Genomic DNA, 18,499 nt, shown 5'->3' on the forward strand with positions numbered 1-18,499 from the left:
GCTCCATGGAAGCTGACTTGTGCTCAATCACCTGCAGTGATACCTGTACAGAGGCATTTCCCCTTTCATATTTGCTTCCCATACATCTTTACTGCTGTGCTGAAGCCTGAAGTGTGGAAAGATACCACAATCTGCTGTTCTAAAGAACACCCCCAGCTTGTTCTTTTGCACATTTGAGAATTGCCAGGTGGCCGTAGGGACGAACATCCATTAGGTGGCCCTTTTTCACCAGCCGGGGTCATGGACAACTGAAAACTAACTTTGACAAAACCAGGCAAAACTATACCAGAACAAGCCTGTTAACAGTTACGTGAGGCCAGCCCCAATGAGGACCTGACCCTAGTACATCGTGTCACCATAGAAATGACAAGAACGATATGGAAAGCAGAGGTAGCGAGGAGGGGGAGGTGACACAGAGCAGCAGTTCTGAACCTCTTTGGCATCAGGGACGGGTTCCATGGAAGACAATTTTTCCATGGATGGGGCGGGGCGGGGGAGGCAGAGCCCAGGTGGTGATGCAGGGCCCTGTTTTCCTAACAGGCCACAGACTGGTACCGGGCCTCGGCCTGGGGGCTGGGGACCGCAGACATAGAGGACGGCACGGATGACAGTCTCAGGCCAAGGACCTAAGCAGGACCACCAGGACCCTTTCCTCCCCACAGTGCACAGCAGCTCAAGTCTGAAAGGAACTCATCCACAGTGCAGACACCCTGTGCGTGAGGACATGTCCGAGGAACCGAGTATCAACTCTGGATGCACCAGGAGGAGAACCAAGCCTGGTCGTTATTATGTTCTCTTTATTTCTGACAAGTCATAAGGGTGCTTTCTTAGACTAAAACAGAAAATGGACTTTTAAAAGGAAATCTGAACATTACTGACTAACAAGTACCTAACACCCATTTGTTCTGTTTGCCTGGCAGTCCGTCTACCTGGATAGAAACTGTAGAGGCAGCTGCAGGTTGTCTTTCAGTGTCCGAAGCTGCTGAACATCACAACAGAGACTGACATTGTCAAAGAAGAATCCTGGACAGTGTTCCTTCAGGTGAGAGAGCACAGATATTGGACTCGGGCAGTTAAAATACGGACAACGTTCCTCAATGAAATAAGACAACTTCATTCATGCAATCCTTTTTAGGTACACGAGGGTAAGACACATACTGTATTTGCACAGTTCTTGTAGAATTCTTTACAGGCTATCAGATTTACTATTTATAAACTAGGGGTTCACAAGTAGAGGTAGTAGGGACACTTCTAATTTCTTTCTTATTTGGAAGCTCACACTCCTCTCTAAAAAATCATTTTACCTCTTAGGTTTTTTTGCTTTTTTTTAAAATTCAACCAGAATGCTATTTACTATTTTCATCAGTCACTTCAGGGAAAATCAAAGCCTTTAATAATTCTAATGAAATTAGAGCTCTGCTATCATGTCAACCTGATTTTCGATTACTTAAGCCTCTGGAACCAGTCTTTTCACTGTCATTTTTCCAGTTCTTTTCTAATGTCCCTCTGCATCAAGAATGGTAAAAATGACAACAGAAAGCAGAATCCTGGACACAGCTAAGACTCACAGGCTCTCAGTGGAACAGAGGAAACACTAAAATGAACAGGGGACAAGGAAGTCACCATAGCCACTTAGCAGCAGAGTCCATTCAAGTCCTGATATCTGGGAACTAAAAAAAGCTAACTTCTAATATATCTTGCATAAGCTGCAAAAAGCAACATTTGAGGTACCAAGGTTGGTCTCTAAATAGTAACCTGCTATTGGGAAACTTTTTCTTTTTTATGAAGGGGTCGGGGGTTGTGAGGAGAGGTGCTGAGTTGCCCTGTTTTTTTTTGTTGTTGAGACAGAGTCTCACTCCATTGCCCTGGGTAGAGTGCAGTGGTATCGTGGTAGCTCACTGCAACCTCCAACTCCTAGGCTCAAGCGATCCTTCTGTCTCAGCCTTCCAGGTAGTTGGGACTACAGGCGTACGCCATAATGCCTGGTTGGTTTTTTTTTTCCCCTTTCTTTTTGGTAGAGATGGGATCTCACTCTTGCTCAGGCTGGTCTCAAACTCCTGAGCTCAAGCAATCCTCCTGCCTTAGCCTCCCAGAGTGCTAGAATTACAGGCATGAGCCACTGAACCTGGTCTGGGAAATCTTATGAGAGGTACAAAGTCAGCCTCCCAAAAATGAAGCCTCTGGACTTATGTTGTTATCTTTTCTGCCACTATGTGCTACAGGTCAGAGTCTGGGATAAGATTTAAGCCTATTAGTCTCACCTCTACCTCCACCTTGCAATAACATGTGAGGCATAATTACAGAGGCTTTTGTGATCAGGATTTTGTGCTGCCAATGCCCAAGAATGAACTTACCTGCACTAAGTCATACCCATCCTTCGGCAATGGTTTTGGTGGGCCAGAATATTTGCAATTGTACCTCTTATCCCCAGATGCAATTCCACATTCTCCATACCAAACACAGGACTGTGAAAACACCTAGAGAAAGTCAACACAAAACTCGTTGTCACCAGGGTCTCAACAGTAAAATAAATTTCAACAACAAAAATCACCCATTCAAATACAATTACAGGACCTTCCAATGTTACCTGCAAAACGAAATAACAGCAAGAGGCACTTGTTAGTTTAACATTTTGAAAAATCCAAACACCTATTTATCAAGTTAGTGAAGCAGCTAATGGAAATTACTTATTTACATAATTTCTACTTCCTGCTTATTTATTTGTTGATAAAAGGAAGGTACAGTTCCATATAAGAAAGACTAAAAGCTGGGCTCGGTGGCTCATGCCTGTAATCCTAGCACTCTGAGAGGCCGAAGTCAGAGGATTGTTTGAGGTCAGGAGTTCGAGACCAGCCTCAGCCAAGAGCGAGACCCCCGTCTCTACTAAAAACAGAAAATATTAGCCGGCCAACTAGGAATAGGGGAAAAAAAAAAAAAATTAGCCAGGTGTGGTGGTGCACGCCTCTAGTCCCAGCTACTTGGGAGGGTGAGGCAGGAGGATCGCTTGAGCTGAAGAGTTTAAGGTTGCTGTGAGCTAGGCTGACGCCACGGCACTCTAGCCTGGGCAACAGAGCGAGACTCTGTCTCAAAAAAAAAAAAAAAATAATAATAATAAGAGTCACAGTGTAGAGGAAAGAAAGAATACGTGAGTTAGTGATTACTAAAGCACTATTTCTGCACATCTGCACAAGGAACTACATAAGCTCTACACAGTGAAAGAATACTTCCATATATTCAGGTTAAGTAAAATCAGTACATCCTAAGTAACATGAAGAACAAAACCATAAACATCAATAACCTTATTTAAGAAGGAGGAGCAAGAATGAACACCTACCTTGTCCTTGAGAATTTAAGTAGAAAGCAAGGAATGTGCTAACTTTAAGGAAAGTCCCTGAAGCAATCTCAAAAGAAAATTGAAAAATCTCTTATGCAAAGATTTCTCAAGAGCCACTCATATTTCCCATGTGAAAGTCACAAGGCTGTCAGAAAATTCAGAAGGCGGAGGTCAGTGTGATTCATCAAGTCAGCGTTCTGCTCCAGAAGGCACTGCCCCAAAAGCCCCAGAGGGCTCAGCTAGTCACCATCTGTCCCACAGGGTAACAGAAGATACCAAGAAGCAACTGTGGGTCCCAAGGTACTTGGAATTCTCTCTAGTGACAGTGGCACATGACCCACACACATGCAAAGAGCTTAGTCAGTCTGTGTTACTCCCCAGCGTCAAGATACAAATCCCACAACAGTCCCTGAAGCCCTAAAACATGATAGAAAAAATAAGCCGGAGGTTGGGTGTATACGTGTGGGAGAATTCAAGAAGTCCGTATAACTTGTCTCTGAATTCATTCTTCAGATATTCTAAAATAAAAATTATGACTTACCCCTCTCTCTCTTGACTCTTTAAAAGTCATATAAGTTTGGGCCACAAGGGAGGGAAACCATATAAATGAGGAAGTGACAAGACTTCAAGAAAGATGCATACCAATCCTTTGGCAAGAAGTTGTGAAATTCCACCACTATTTGCATATAGAGAGAATCCCAATTGTTATTCCCATAAACCTAGAGATCTAAGTATTGCAACTCTGGCTTTCCAACTAAAAGGTCATTCCCCATCGAACTGAAGTTTGAAAAGGCAAAAGCTGAGTAGAGCAGCGGAGGAAACTGACGTTTATATGCAACTTAGACACAAGGAGCCCCTACCTAGACCTCACAGCACTCCCAAGGCCTGGACAGGTAAGCAGGTCTCCGCCTCAGGGCCACTCTGGCTAGTCACCACAGGAGGGACAGGAACCCAGTCAGCTCTGGCCTGACAAACAGGGCGGGTGTCTGGAGTCTAAAATCCCCTTAGTCAGCAATTGGCGCTACAAAGGCAAATAAAGATGACCCAGTGCTGTTTAGGTTCCTTTTCACAAAGATCGTCCTTCGTAGTGTATTTCAGAGCAAAGTGCTGTTTCCACTCATCTGGTGGAAGGTGGGAGAGAGGAGGACACGGAGTGTGGTCAGGAATCCTGGGTTCTGATCCCAGGAGCTCAGCGGCTCTCCCTAAACGTGCTTGCTGAGCCCATGGCACCTGGGATCACACCTGGAGCAGGTTACTTCACTGTGCTGAGTAGGCGTTTTCCTACCTGCAGCTCATAATCTCTGCTTATCTCACAGGTTTGCGTGAAGATCAAATAAGGGAATACTTATAAACAAAATAAAGCGCAAATGTAAGGAATCATTGTTTGGCATCTCAGCAAAGAGGTTCCAAAGACCTGAAGAAACTAAAACACCTGAGGTCTTTCTGGGCCTAGGAAATTTGAGCTTGAATCATCACTCTTAGGTTTGCTTCCTAAGCCGTCACCCTGCCTAAGCAGCAGCCCTAAGTCACTGGGGCCAAAAAGGCCTTCCAAGGCACTTGGCAAGGTGTGCCGGGCACTGTTTTAAATGCTCTTCATATGTTAGCCCAATTAATCCTAACAATAGCTTGATGAGGGAGGGGCTATTATACCCATTTTATAGATGCAACAACTGAGGCACAGAGAGGCTAAATAACTTTTTCCAGGTCACATAAATAGTGGCAAAGCCTGGATTTAAACCAGAGCGCTATGGCTCCAGAAACAGACACTCAATAAAATATAATCAACTGCATTACACCCTCCCCACCCTGGCCCTGTGCAAGGCCACGAGCCCTGTGCACTCACTCTCACAGCCACCTAGAGCTGAGGAGGAAGTGCTGTCCTCCCTGCCTCCAGGCCTGCTGGTGCCACTGCTGAACCTCCTCAGGGACCTCCACCTGACGATCTTTCTCTTCTACAGTTTTAACCTCATCTCTGTCTTGCTCCCCTTGCCTGCACCTGCCTACAAGCGCTGCTCCAGTTTCATTCATGAGCCCCGGCTGCTCTCCAGCACTACACTATTCCCAACTAGCCGCCTGACAGCCTCAGGTGCTTAAGAGGAAACCAATCTTTTCTCTGAAGGCTCCTCTACTGCCAAACAGAATTTAACATAAAAACCTCAGGCACCTTTCAATCGCACCTCCCATGGCTAATCCATTACCCATTCCCAGGGAAGCTCCCTTGTGCAGCCTTCTCCTCCCCTCCAGACCACGGCAGTGTCTCCTACGCACAGTGCCATTTGCCCCTTCCAAAATGGTGGCTCCAAACTTTTCTGGTGTCTAGAAACCTATAATCCACGCTTCCCGCTGCCTGGGAGACAAGCTCCAGACACCTCGCTCTGGCTCTGTCCACTCTCCTCCCCACAATGTTCCCTACCTATCACCCTAGCCCTCTGCCCTTCCTTCCCTCTCTCTGCACTGGTCATGCCCCAGGACCAAGCGGAATTTATATGTATGAGAATCTCAAAGGTGTGATGTTGGGAGAGGTTGCAAGAGCATTTTCTCACTTTTGTCTCAACGCCTGTGTAAGACCATAAGATCTTACAGGGCAGAGCCCAGGTGTGACGCTTTCTTTGAAGTTTCCTACAGTACCACATCCGGGGTGAGTTGACAGAGTCTGACCGGATTATATAAGAAGTTCAGAAATGAGAACTGCTGGTTGTTTTGGCTTCTACCCAGAATCGAGTAGTTACAAGGCTAGAAGTTTCTATTTTTAAAGGTTAGGTCATATGGATATTGTGCAACATGCTCTAGCCTTTAATTATTGGGTATATGACTGGGTATGAAAGCTGCTTCTTTCGACGTTAAGAACAGGTCAAGAAAGGTTAAAACAACAAAGCCCCTTCTGCTTATGGGTAAGCAACTACAGCAACTGCTAAATCAGATTCTGACAGACAGCCCCACGGGCACATATTATAATATCATATGCAGAAGCCCTAAACATCAGCAATAGTCTTGTACTTCAGGCTGCCTTTAGGAAACCCTGCTGAAGCACTAACTCATCCTCAAAGACTTACCGAATCGCACCCGTGTGCCAGGCACAAAGGTAAGTGACTTCTCACTCCCTGCCTCATTTATTCCTCAGACACTCTGTAGTAGTACAGCGGCATTTCACAGCAAGGAAACTGGGACTCAGAGAAGACACCGAGGTCACAGGGCTCATAAGTGCCGTGACTGTGAACGCCAAGTTAAGTGTTCTCCACCTCATCCCCTTGTCCTCCCACCTTCTGCATTATCTGAACTCCAGCCCAGTCTGTGCACTGATGTATCCTCAGAATTTGAGAATGCACCAGAGACAGGCCGTCCCATCCACTATGATCCTACACAAGTGTCCTTTCTACACAAACTTGTTCACTTGCAGAAATAACGACTACCATTCACAGCTTTTAAAGTACCTCTCTCGGCAGTTGTCAAGTAGTGACTCACTTCCTCAGTACTAACACAGTCCTCCACCCCTGGCTAGCACTCGGCCATCCCGCCACGGTTGGGAGTACAGGGCTTGGCACCCCACTTCTGCCCCTGTCCTGGAGGGGTAAAGCTAATGGCAGGACCTGGAGACACACGTAGCTCCAGCAAGGGGGAGAAGGAGAGGGTCTGCTGGTTAACTCCACTGCCTCTCCCGGGAGCAGAAGGGCTGACCTGGCCACGCAGGACAACACAGGATCAGGGTGCAGGGAGTGGCACGGAGAATCCTGTCCAGCAATTAAGCTGCCTGCTTTTTCCTTTGGAGTCAGGAAAGCAGACCAAACAAACATGGCAGGATATTTGGGCTGGAGGCTGGGCTGGTCTGACTTCTATTGACGGAAATCTCTGGAACTGTTTTATAGCCACCCTGACATGAACATATCCACATAACAAAGGATGATTCACAGAGGCATCAGGTGGGCCTGTATGTGGATAAGTCACACATTTTGAGAGGGCTCAGCTAGTCCAACTCTTCATTTTACAAATAACCCCTGCAGCCTGCAGTTTCTCTACATGACTCACCATGGTCATACTGCTGGTTAGTATTAGACATTTAGGAGCCACACGACTAAAATAAAACTATGAAAGTGGGTGTGAGCACACACAGTCTGCAGGTTTTCTCCTATGGGATGTTTGCACAGTGTGGCAACTGAGCCATGGGTCAGGCCCGCAGGCTAACTCCATCCCTGATCTATTACAGACGACTGGAGAAGCCACACTGGGGACAGGAATATGCCTTGAATGAGATGGCTTATTGGCCAAGTGGAACATCTGCTGAACACCCATTCAATTAAGCTTGCTAAATATGAATAATCTAGCAGCAATATTTTTAATTTGAATAAACTAGAGCACAGAAGTCAGATTCCGAAGATAGTAGTTCAAGATCCTAATCTGCCATCTACTAGCTATGTGACGTTGGGACAAATGTGAGCCTTAATATCCACATCTGTAAAATAGGAAAAACAGCATTATACCTATCTTAAGGCGGTTTTGTGAGGATAAAACAAGGCCAGATGTGTGACCGTAACAGAGTACTATGCAACACTTAGGTAGCTATTTTTTGTCTTTAGTCTTCTGTAATCTAGTATAATCCTCCTGCCAATTTTTAAGGGCTTAATTGGGGTAATTTACATACCATAAAGTTCACTCTTTTCAAATGTACAGTTCAATGGTTTTCAGCAACAACTAGGCAACTTTCTCCACTTTCTCTAGATTTCCTCTTGTCCACCGGGTACACATTAATTCATCCTCTAAAGCTCAGCTCAAAAATGGATTCCCCGTAACATTTTGTCTTTAGCCTTATTTAAGCTCTTCTCACTGTATTATAATTTTTTATGTATCTAGCCTCCCCCTCATCAACTATGAACAAGACATAGTAATTACGAACTTTTACACAACACTTCATAGTACCTAGATTGTCTTTTTTGCGGGGGTGGGGGAACACAGTCTTGCCAAGTTGTCCAGGCTGGACTCAAACTCCTAGGCTCAAGGGATCCTCCCATCTCAGCCTCCTGAGTAGCTGGGAACAAAGGCGTGCAGCACTGTGCCCAGCTTAGATTGCTTTTTTAATGGGTTAGTTCTTTTGATCTTTATGTCCTATGTTGTGCCGGGCACTCACTCCATGTTTATAAAATTATTTTGAGTTCCTCTTGTGACCTAAGAAAGCGACAGTAACAACAGTATGCTAGCACCAGAGTTGTTTTTAAGTTTTGCTGCCAGAGCAAATATTCCAAAAACTGAAAATAAGAGACATAGTCCAGGGGAAGAAAAACTTGGCCAGCCACAGTTGATCAACACCATCACCTAGAAACCAACTGCAAATCCAATTCTGATCACCACTACTAGTCCCTAAATCCCTCCCCCAAACCCACTTGGAGGCCCAAAGATTTTGTGATTAAAAAGAGTCCCAGGTCAAAAGTCCTGGCAATATTTGGAGACGATAAAATACAGTTCTTGCTCTCAAGGGGGCTGCGATCTGGTAGTTCAATTCAAAAATATTTCTCTGTCTTTTCAGAAACACCCTGGGAAGTAGGCATAGCTGTTAACCCAATTTTAGAGGAGGAAACTGAGGCTCCAGAGGATAACTGGCTCGTCCAAGATCACTCTTGGGAAAAGGGAGAGTCAAGACCCACAGCCAGGTCTTTTAACCAGACATCAAATGTGCAGCAGTTTAAGCAAAGATTTAGAATTTCAGAGTCCTAGCTGGGAGAACAGGACAACAAAGTCGTGGATGATGCAGCATGTGAGCTGGGGCCCTGGAAGATGGGCAGGGTTTTGCTAGCAAGTAGTTTAACTTGGCTGGAGAGCTGGAGAGCGGACACCCTTCAGAGCTGCAGGTGAAGAGGCAAAGGGGCACCTGAGATCAGATTAGAGACAACCTAATCCAGGCTTCCGCAGCAGGTAACCTGCTAGTGCTACGCTTAAAACACTGCATCCCTTTTAGGGATGAAGTTGAGGAAGGGTTACCCAGGAAAGAGAGAGCATACTGTCTTCATGACCAGAGGGATTCTTTGTTCTGGGTAATATAACAAACACTGAAGGAATACAAAGGCCTATTCAGCAAATCCTTTCCTCTCTGCCCACTTGCTAAAATAAAAAAAAAAAAAAATCTCATTTTCCCCCTGATTACTCGTTAGTAAAATGTCTGATCACAGCATCAATTAAGGAGTGGGAGAGATGGAGAAGTTTTATTCACAGTCACTCCAGTTTCAGATGGTTATTCTTAATCACTCCTAGGTCAAAGATTAAAGCTTATAAAAATGACACTATTTCTCGAAACTGCATACATCTGGATGACGACGAAGTTTAAAAACCAGGCAGTCTAGTAGTGTTATTCATCATGTGTAAAGGTTAAAAAAAAAATTAAGAAAAGCAAAAATCTCCCCAAAATGTACTTTAGGCCTTACAAAGGACAGCGAATCTATAATTCTATGACAGAACTTTATTAGTGCTCAGGCCGAAACCAGATGAGCAGCTATCACGGGTATGAACTCTAAAAGCAGACACTCCCTCCTCCAGTCTGTTTGGCTTCAAGGCTCCACCCCATCAGTTCAGGTGCACTCAAAGCCTCCAGACAGGAAGGAGTTAATTTATGAAATAGGCTCGTTCCCAGTTAATTGTGACAGACCTTGAGCAAGCTTCAAGGTCGCAAGAGAGTCACAAAAACCCTCTGACCTATCTCAAATGTCCTAGGAGGAAAGGATTTCAGAGATAAGTTAAAGCTACTAATAATGTGAAGCCTGCCTGTTAGGTCCTGATCTAAAATTCTAGGGAAACTGAATAGCTGTATTTTTTCTAAGGCACATAATTGCTACTATTTCTTGTGTTTTTATGACATTAGGTACAGTGATGAAGTCTCTCTATATACCATGTTACTTAACCCTAATAACTCTATGAGGTATTATTTATCTTCAGGAGAAACTGAGGCTGAGAATAAAGTGCCCAAAGCCTCAGAGCTAAGGAGTGGTCTACCAGCTGACCCTATCCCAAACTGCCTCCCTGAAATCTGTTTTCCTCTGCCTCCCTTCCCAGTCAGCTGCTCTTGGGTTTCTCCCAATACCAGATGTGTGCTCTTTCACAAGCCCACACAGCTGGGAAACACACACACTCCAGAGGAGGGAGCCAGGGCCCTTCTCCTGGCTCTCAGGCCATTACTGGGTCAGCATCACCTGTCCCCTTCTGACAACGACACAGAAGTGCAAGAATAGTTTTCTAGTCCATGGGACCCCTTAATTCTCCTTGCCTTCTGATTTGCTGCTTTCTCACTACTGATACGCCTACTTGAGGGGAGTTAGTGGGCACAGAATTCCCAGAGGCTCACTCTTTCATCCTGATTTGGTTTAAGTAGCACTACCTCCTTACACGTCCCCCCCTTCCCCAGTTTTGAAAGAGAAAACTGTAGTAACACAAATAGTGAGGTGCTCATACCCAGGGATGAAACCAAGGAAAAGCCCACCCAGGGGGTCAGGACACTGAGTTCCAGGCCCCATCTGGCTGGTCGCTGGCTAACCGTGCCAATGGGAAATTCAACTACCCCCGCTGTGGGCCCCAGCGACCTGATACGTTAAAAGGAATTAATGAGAGGAACCTGCTCTCTTTAGAAGCTCAAGCTGACTTATGTAAAGTTCTTAGGACAGTTCCAACTTGGTGCCTGATGAATTCTGTACCCTTTCTTTACCTCCGCTTTTACCTCCTTCCTCAGGCGATGAGATGGGGAAATAAAGTGCTTGGATCTTCCGAAATTTACGAGTTCATGTGCATGTAGCAACTTTTTTTTTTTAAAGGAACTTAAAAAAAAAATCCCTATTCCTCTCTACTCACTTTCCTCTGATCCCACACTCTAAATCGAGAAATTAGGTGACCACAATGAAATGAGCTCAAAACAGGCCCCACAAGCAGCCCCCGGCTGCCACCGTCTTCCAGACCACAGGGAAGAGAGCGTGGCCGGAGACAGGAACAGGACAGACGGGGACACCTCTGGGGTCTCCATCGCTGGACCAACCTCCCCAGGACCTGCCGGCTCCGCGCCGCTCCGGGGACAGCGCTGCCTGAGCCGCCGCTCCGCCTGCCGCCCTCCCCGGCCCTCGGCCCCGCCGCGTCCCCCGCCGTCCGCCCGGATGCCCGGCGGCCGCTCACCTGCGCCGGGCAGAGCAGCAGCAGCAGGAGGCCGACGGCCGGACCGCGCGCGCCCATGCTGTCTACGGCGGCGGCGCGGCTCGCTCTGCTTCCCGGCGGCCGCTTCTCTTCCCCGGGCTCAGTTTCAGGACGCCGCGCCGGACGCGGGAGGGAGCAGGCGCAGGCAGCGGCGGGCTGCGCGCGCAGCTCAGGAAGGACGGAGGTGGCGACCCCTCCCCTCTTGGGCGGGGCCCGATCGGGGGCGGGGCCCAGCGCGTCAGGGAGGGTCGGCCACGCGCGGAGCCCGGCGGGCAGCGCGACCTCTGCGGGTCGCCGTGCTTAACCCCCGCCCGCGGGCCCCGGGTGCGCGGCGTGGGGCTGGGGGCTCAGACCCGGGCAGCTGAACTCTTGGAATCCACCCTGGCCTGGGCGGATATTCCTGGGGTTGTGCCCACGGAAACTAGCTTTGATGCTAATTTTAGCTCGCTTTTCCCCCTTTTTGTCTCCTGGGACGGAGCGGGTGGGCGAGAAGGGTGAGCAAATGGCAGTTCTGTCCTGGGAGTCCCAGTGAAGGCCCCACTCCTCGGCGCAGTGTGTGTTTACTTCAGCCCCAATAAATACTCTGAGCAATTTCTCCTCCCAAACCCAGTCACCCAAAAGGAATCTGTGCCGAGCACTTTCCAGCGAGGCTCGGGACGGTGACGCGCGGTGGCCTGACGGTGTGGCGACCCGGAAGCGCGAGGGGCGGAGCGCGCAGGTGGGCGGCGGCCCTTGGCCACCCTTTGTTTGGCGCCGCCGCGGCCGCGCTTCGGAAAAGCGCCAGGACAGCGCCACCTGCTGGCCGGGCCGCGCGCAGCGCAGTGAAGCCGTGGGCGTGAGAAAACTGCGAAGTTAGATCCCCAGGCCGGGACCAGAGTCTATTTTAAGTTCTGTTGGCTAATGCTGTTATTAAAACAAACAAACAAAAAAGAAAATATTTTAAGTTCTGAGTGGAGTCATGTAATACAAAGATAAAGGAGAGACATCTTCGTTTTTGAGCCATGCATTTATTTTACATATATATTTTTTACCTTTACCTTATTTTTATTGTATGTATTTCTGATAACATTTTCCCTCAAATTTCAATTATTTATACCACTCAAAAGGATCAGTCATTTCCATGTAAGGACCTTTTCCCCAACAGTGGAAGCAAATTTGCAAGGAAAAGACTAAATATGCGTCCGTAGCAAGAACCAAACCCAGCCCCAGGTGGGACCAAAGCGGTGACCTTCTCAAGCCTACCCTACAAAGAGCTGTTTCAGTTACTGTCTTGCCTCCTCGCCTCCTCAGCCCTGAGATGTGCACCTGGCTGCCCTGGCAGGGAAACTGTAGTGATTTTTTTTGAGCCTTCAGCCCTCGACAGTCCACAAAGACCTCCTGGTCCTCACCCAGCTGTTTGCTCTCCTATCCTTCGACGCCCGCTCCTGGTAGCTCCACTGATGATTAAGGCAGGAAGTCTCAAAATGTGGTCCAGCACAGCATCTCCTGAGAACTTGTTAGAAATGCAAATTCTCAGGCTCCACCCTAGACCTACGGAATCAGAAACTCTGGGGGGTGAGGGTGGGGGTGGGCCTAGCCATTGGTAGTTTCAAAAGACCTCCAGCTGCTTCCAGTGCACACTCAAGTTCAAGAACCACTGCTGTAAGGTATTCCCTGGAATGGATCCTGGTAGGTTAGTTATCCTTCCAGTTTAGCAAAGTCCTAATTTTAGAGGGGAGGGGACTACCTTTAGTAAATAATTGACTTGAGTAAAAGCAATTTCAAACGCCATATGAGACATTTCTGGGATGGACAGAAATTTTGATGCCCCTCCACGAATCATGTCCACTATCTGCCAGAATAAAATAAAAAGATCTTTCAGCTACATTTTTTGCTGGTTCTCCGTCTTTCATACAGCTTCAACAATGCCTAAAAGCCTAGGAAATATTTTAAAAATCAACACCATCTTTCTAAGAGAACATTTTTTGCTGATAACAAAGTAATCCTGCTTATAGTAGAAAGTTTGGAAATACATAAAAGTTTAGAGGCAAGAATTTAAAAAGCACTTATAATTTCATCACTATGGATAATCTGTGCCACATTGTGGTGTACTTTTTCCTTCTCTGAAAATTGCTTTAATGTGGTTCTGTAGGGCAGAAAGGTGTGATACCTTTCCTCACCCAGCCTCAGGGTCACAGCTGATACTCCTATAATAAAAGACAGGTTGACAAGAGAAAGGCATAACAAATTTATTTAATCAAAGTTTTATATGACACGGGAACCTTCAGAAATGACCCAAAGACCAGGGAAAACTGTTCATTTTTATGCTTAGATTCAATGAAGAATGGGCAGCAAAGTAGAGACGTGATTGGATGATCTAATAGCATCAGATTGAGGTGGGGGGAACACAGCAAGGCCATCTGTTCAGACTCATCTAGGCCTCTCTATGTAGCATTACTTCCTCCTAGGTATTGGGTAGGACCCCTCTGGAATGAGGGTCTTATGACCTGCTACCAGACGAGGTAGATCAGAGAATTTCTCTATGGTTAGCTGCTACTCAGAACAACAGGGGAAGGTTGGAGTAATATTTCTAGGTTTTATGGCTTGCTTTGGGGGAAGAGGAATTCTGGTTTCTATGACTTGCTTCCAGGGAGAGGGTGGGACTTGATAGGCGGGCAGGAGGTCAGAGAGAGACTCTCCTCCTGAAGCTGCCCCTTCCAATCTCCTGTCGCTCACAGTACTCAGCATGCCAAGGCAGCACACTTTGGGGTATTTTTTTCTGAGCCCCAACAGTTGAGATCCTAGGAGAGACTTTGTTGTTTGTTTGTTGAAAGAATATTCAATGCCACTATCTTAATAAGCACTATTCAACATTGATCTTAGAATAATAAAGTAGAAAACAAGAGGGCAAATAAAATTATTAGACATGTATCTCTATGAATGTGCACATCCTCCAGAAAACTTCTATAGAGTTGAAAACATAAATGTATGTGAATATAATATATAGACTTTTAAAGCAAGTGGAAATTTGCTGTACACAATTTTCATCTTGCTTTATTATGTTTAGCAAATGCTTTTCCACCTACTACTTTTAATAGTTGTGAAGAATTTTATTATGTGTATATAACACTCTGAAGCCATCCCCAGAGTAGTGTCTAAATCAATGAAATTCACATCACCAACCAACAGGTATTTCAAAATAACTCAACTTCTCTACTTGAATTTCTGGTACATGTGAAGGGTTTGTGTGGTCCCACTAATACCTTATAAATTTACCTTTTCTTTTCCATATACTTCCTCACATTCCTGAACTTGCCTGGATTCCAAAAAGCCTTGCATCTTTCTGTGCCCTCTGCTTTCCTAATGATGCTACATTACAAAAGTCTAAAAGCTATTGAACATTTCCCTTATGGAGGGAGAGGGGAAAGTTGACCCAAGATAAAATTCTCCTTAGCTGGCAGATGGAAGGGGAAGGCTGGAAATACCCATGTTAACAATTTTTGATCCATTACATGATTTATTTAATCAGTCTCTTGTTGGACATTTAGTTTGTCACTTTCTATTAGAAAAAATGATGCAGTGAACATCCTTGTACCTAATCTTTGCAGTCATACTGTGGAAGGCCAAGATGGGAGGATTGCTTGAGGCCAAGAATTCAAGACCAGCCTGGGCAACACAGTGAGACCCTATCTCTACAAAAACTAAAACAATTAGCTAGGCGTGATAGCTTGCGCCTGTAGTCTCAGCTACTCAGGAGGCTAAGGTGGAAGGATCACGTGAGCCCGGAAGCTATGATTGCACAACTGCACTCCAGCCTGGGTGACAGAGTGAGACCCTGTCTCTTAAATAAATAAATAAATGCAATCATATACAAATAGAACTGTTGGAAAATTTTTATATTGTTGGATAGAAGAAAATGTGCATTTGAATTTTGATTATCGTCAAATTGCCCTCCAAAGGGATTGCTGTTTATACCTTGGCCAACAATGGATGGCAGTGCCACCCCTTTGCCAACATTCGTCTTTGCCATTTGGATAGGTGAAAAATGGTATCTGTGATTTTATTTATTTTATATCTTATTTAAATAAAGGTATGCTTTACTTTGGGATGCTTTACTTTGTATTTGTTCATTTATATGTGATATTAAGAATCTTTTCATACAGTTACAAGTGATTTTATTTCTTTTTCTGTGCTCTTCATTTTTATTAGATTATTTTCTTTTTCATAACGCTTTGTAAAAACTATTTATTAAGAAAATTAACCTGTTGGTCTGGCGTATGTATTGTAGATACTTTTACTGGTTTACTAGTTTTCAGGGTTATAAAAAATTATTTCATGTTTTCCTCTAAAATTTTAATGTTTTCATGACAAGAATGATCCATCCGGAATTATTTTGCGGTAAGGAGTGATATGAAGACCCAGCTTCCCTCCTTCCCCTAAAGCCATATCTGGATACCTGCTCTTCTTAAGGTCACCACTGATTTTTGTGTTGCCAAATCCAATTGCAATGGTTTCTCATCTCACTTGACCTCTTAGAAGCGTTGAACATGGTTGATCACGCTGCCCTCTGTAAAACATATGCTTTAAGCCTCACTCTCCTGGGTTATGTCATTGGCTAAGCATTGACTATATCTCATCTTCCAGACCAGGGATATGATTTGAGCAGTATATTCATATGAAATTTCATTACAACAAAATAACTGATTTCTTCTAAAATAAAGAAGGTTTTTTTTTTTGCTGCTGCTGATTTGCAAACTTCAAAGTAGGTAGTGATTCAAATGGGAGAAGAAAAAAAGAATGCCTGACTACCGCACAGATTGCAAGCTTGCCCAGTTCCTAGCTTGAAGCCTAAAGCTCAGTAACAGGAAATGAAGGTAGACCTGGGCCTTCGGGGCGACAGGTTGCAACCAGCTTCCTCTAGTGATATCAGAGGCCATTGCTCATGGACCTGGCACCTCTTCGCTTTGGTTACTTTTGTCCCCACTTTTTTCTCTTGTGTGCTATGACAAAATACCATAGACTGGGTGGCTTAAAACCCAGGAATTTATTTGTTAAAGTTCTAGAGGCTGGGGAGTCCAAGGTCAGCATCGGGAGCTGATTCGGTTTTGGTGAGGGCTCTCTTCTGGCTTGCAGGCTGCAGCCTCTCCCTGTGTCCTCACTTGGGTTTTCCCAGTGTGTGCTCGTGGGGGAGAGAGATTTCTCTCTCTTTTCCTCTTTTTCCACCACTCCTGTTGGATTAAGGCTCCCACCCTTATGACATCATTTAATCTTAATTACCTCCTAAAGCCTTACCTTCGAATATAGTCCCATTGAGAGTTAGTCACGCAGGAAATCTGGGCGGAGGGCACACAGTTAGTCCCTGGCACTCCTCCTTTAGCTTAGGGCTGCCTTGTGCCTTTTATGGGCCTTAGACGCCTTTGCTTTGGGGGGTCTTTTCCTCCTTCAGAAAAACCCATTTAAAATTATAATTTACAACTGCATTGGCATGAAGACAAATATAATCCTGCCTGGATTCATTATTATATATTCATTTTTATAATATTCTTCCTCTTCATCTGTTTTTAAAGGAAATTAAAATTAAAACATTTTCATGGGACCTTAAAGCACTGTGGGCCCTGGGCACTGTGCCTACTATGCATAGTGGATAAGTCGGCCCTGGTTTTGCTGCTCATGCCATAGAACTCCTGTAGTATTCACAGACGTAGTACATTTTGCTGGTGGTTGGTACCAAAAAAGCTCCAGGACCAGCAGTAGAGCTGGCTCTAAAAGAACCACCTCTAGGTGGTAGGCGGCTGTCCAGTGGAACACAGGGAATGGGTGAAGATACAGGAGACTTTGAGTTAATACTTCTATGAAAACCCTGAGGAGGTTCAGGTTGAGCATTTTTGAAAACCTCTTTTTGGTAATAGACTTTTTTCTTTTTTACTTTTAATTAAGATATGATACTCATATATAAAGTGTACAAAGCTTACGTGTACAGCTTGATGAGTTTCTACATATTATACACTTATATTGTTAATAGTTATCTATTACTGTATAACAAATTATGCCCAAACTTAGTATATTTGAAGAACAAATGTTTATTATATCCTGGTTTCTGCCAGTCAGGGATTTGGGTGGTTTTCGGTGGTTCTGACTCAGGGTCTCTCATGAGGTTGTGGTCAAGATGTCGGCCACCATCATCTGAAGGCTTGACTGGGGCAGAGGATCTTCTTCCAGGATGCTGTGGGAAGGAGGCCTCAGTTCCTTTCCACATGGGCCTCTCCACAGGCTGCCGCGTGTCCTCAAGACCTGCCAGCTGGCTCTCTCCAGAGTGAGTGATTCAAAAGGGAACAAGAGCAAGGTAGAGCCATAATGTCTTTTATGATTTAGCATCAAAAGTGACATGCTGGCCGGGCAAGGTGGCTAATGCCTGTAATCCCAGCACTTTGGGAGGTTGAGGCAGGAGGATCACTTGAGGCCAGGAGTTTGAGACAAGCCTGGACAACATAATGAAACCCCTTCTCTACAAAAAATATAAAAATTAGCCAGGTGGGCTGGTGCATGCCTGTAGTCCCAGCTGCTCAGGAGGCTGAGGCGGGAAGATCACTTGAGCCCAGAAATTCAAGGTTGAAGTGAGCTATGATCCTGCCACTGCACTCTGGCCACTGCACTCTGGCCTGGCAAGACCCTGTCTCTTAAAAAAAAGTGACATGCTGTCACTTCTGCCATATTCTACTGGTCACACAGCCCAGTCCTGATACAGTGTAGGGGGGAACTACACAAGGACAAGAATGCCAGAGGAGGGGGCCACCTTGGAGGCTGGCTACTGCAGCAGACAAGTATCCAACACCCGGAGGAAGGACATAGAACATTGCAGCATTCCAGAAGGCACCTTCATACCTTCTCCTGGACAATATCACCACATCCCTTTAACCAAGAGGTAACCACCATTTATTGGTTTTGCCTGTTCTTGAACTTCCTGTAAATGGACTCATACTTTTTTGCATTTGGTTTCTTTCACTCAACCTTATGTCTGTGGCTCATCAACAT

The 18,499-nt window shown here is 45.5% G+C and overlaps 1 protein-coding gene across 3 annotated transcripts in view; it reads right to left on the reverse strand.

The window, feature by feature from the left end:
• The window catches only part of NPC1 (NPC intracellular cholesterol transporter 1), a 41,572-nt gene extending 29,929 nt beyond the window's left edge, over positions 1-11,643 (reverse strand). For 2 of the 3 annotated variants that reach the window (XM_045527549.1, XM_045527548.1), the window contains exons 1-3: positions 11,471-11,639; positions 2,355-2,477; positions 930-1,036 (exon numbers count right to left, since the gene is read on the reverse strand). In XM_045527549.1, coding sequence (XP_045383505.1) covers positions 930-1,036; positions 2,355-2,477; positions 11,471-11,527 — 287 coding nt within the window. In that variant the 5' untranslated portion in view covers positions 11,528-11,639. Of the gene's footprint in view, positions 1-929; positions 1,037-2,354; positions 2,478-11,470 lie in introns of all 3 variants that reach the window. The other variant, XM_045527550.1, reaches the window with a different exon arrangement.
• Positions 11,644-18,499: the final 6,856 nt, after the last annotated feature.

Source organism: Lemur catta, chromosome 16, assembly GCF_020740605.2.
Source record: "Lemur catta isolate mLemCat1 chromosome 16, mLemCat1.pri, whole genome shotgun sequence".
In the NCBI taxonomy this organism is placed as follows: Eukaryota; Metazoa; Chordata; class Mammalia; order Primates; family Lemuridae; genus Lemur; species Lemur catta.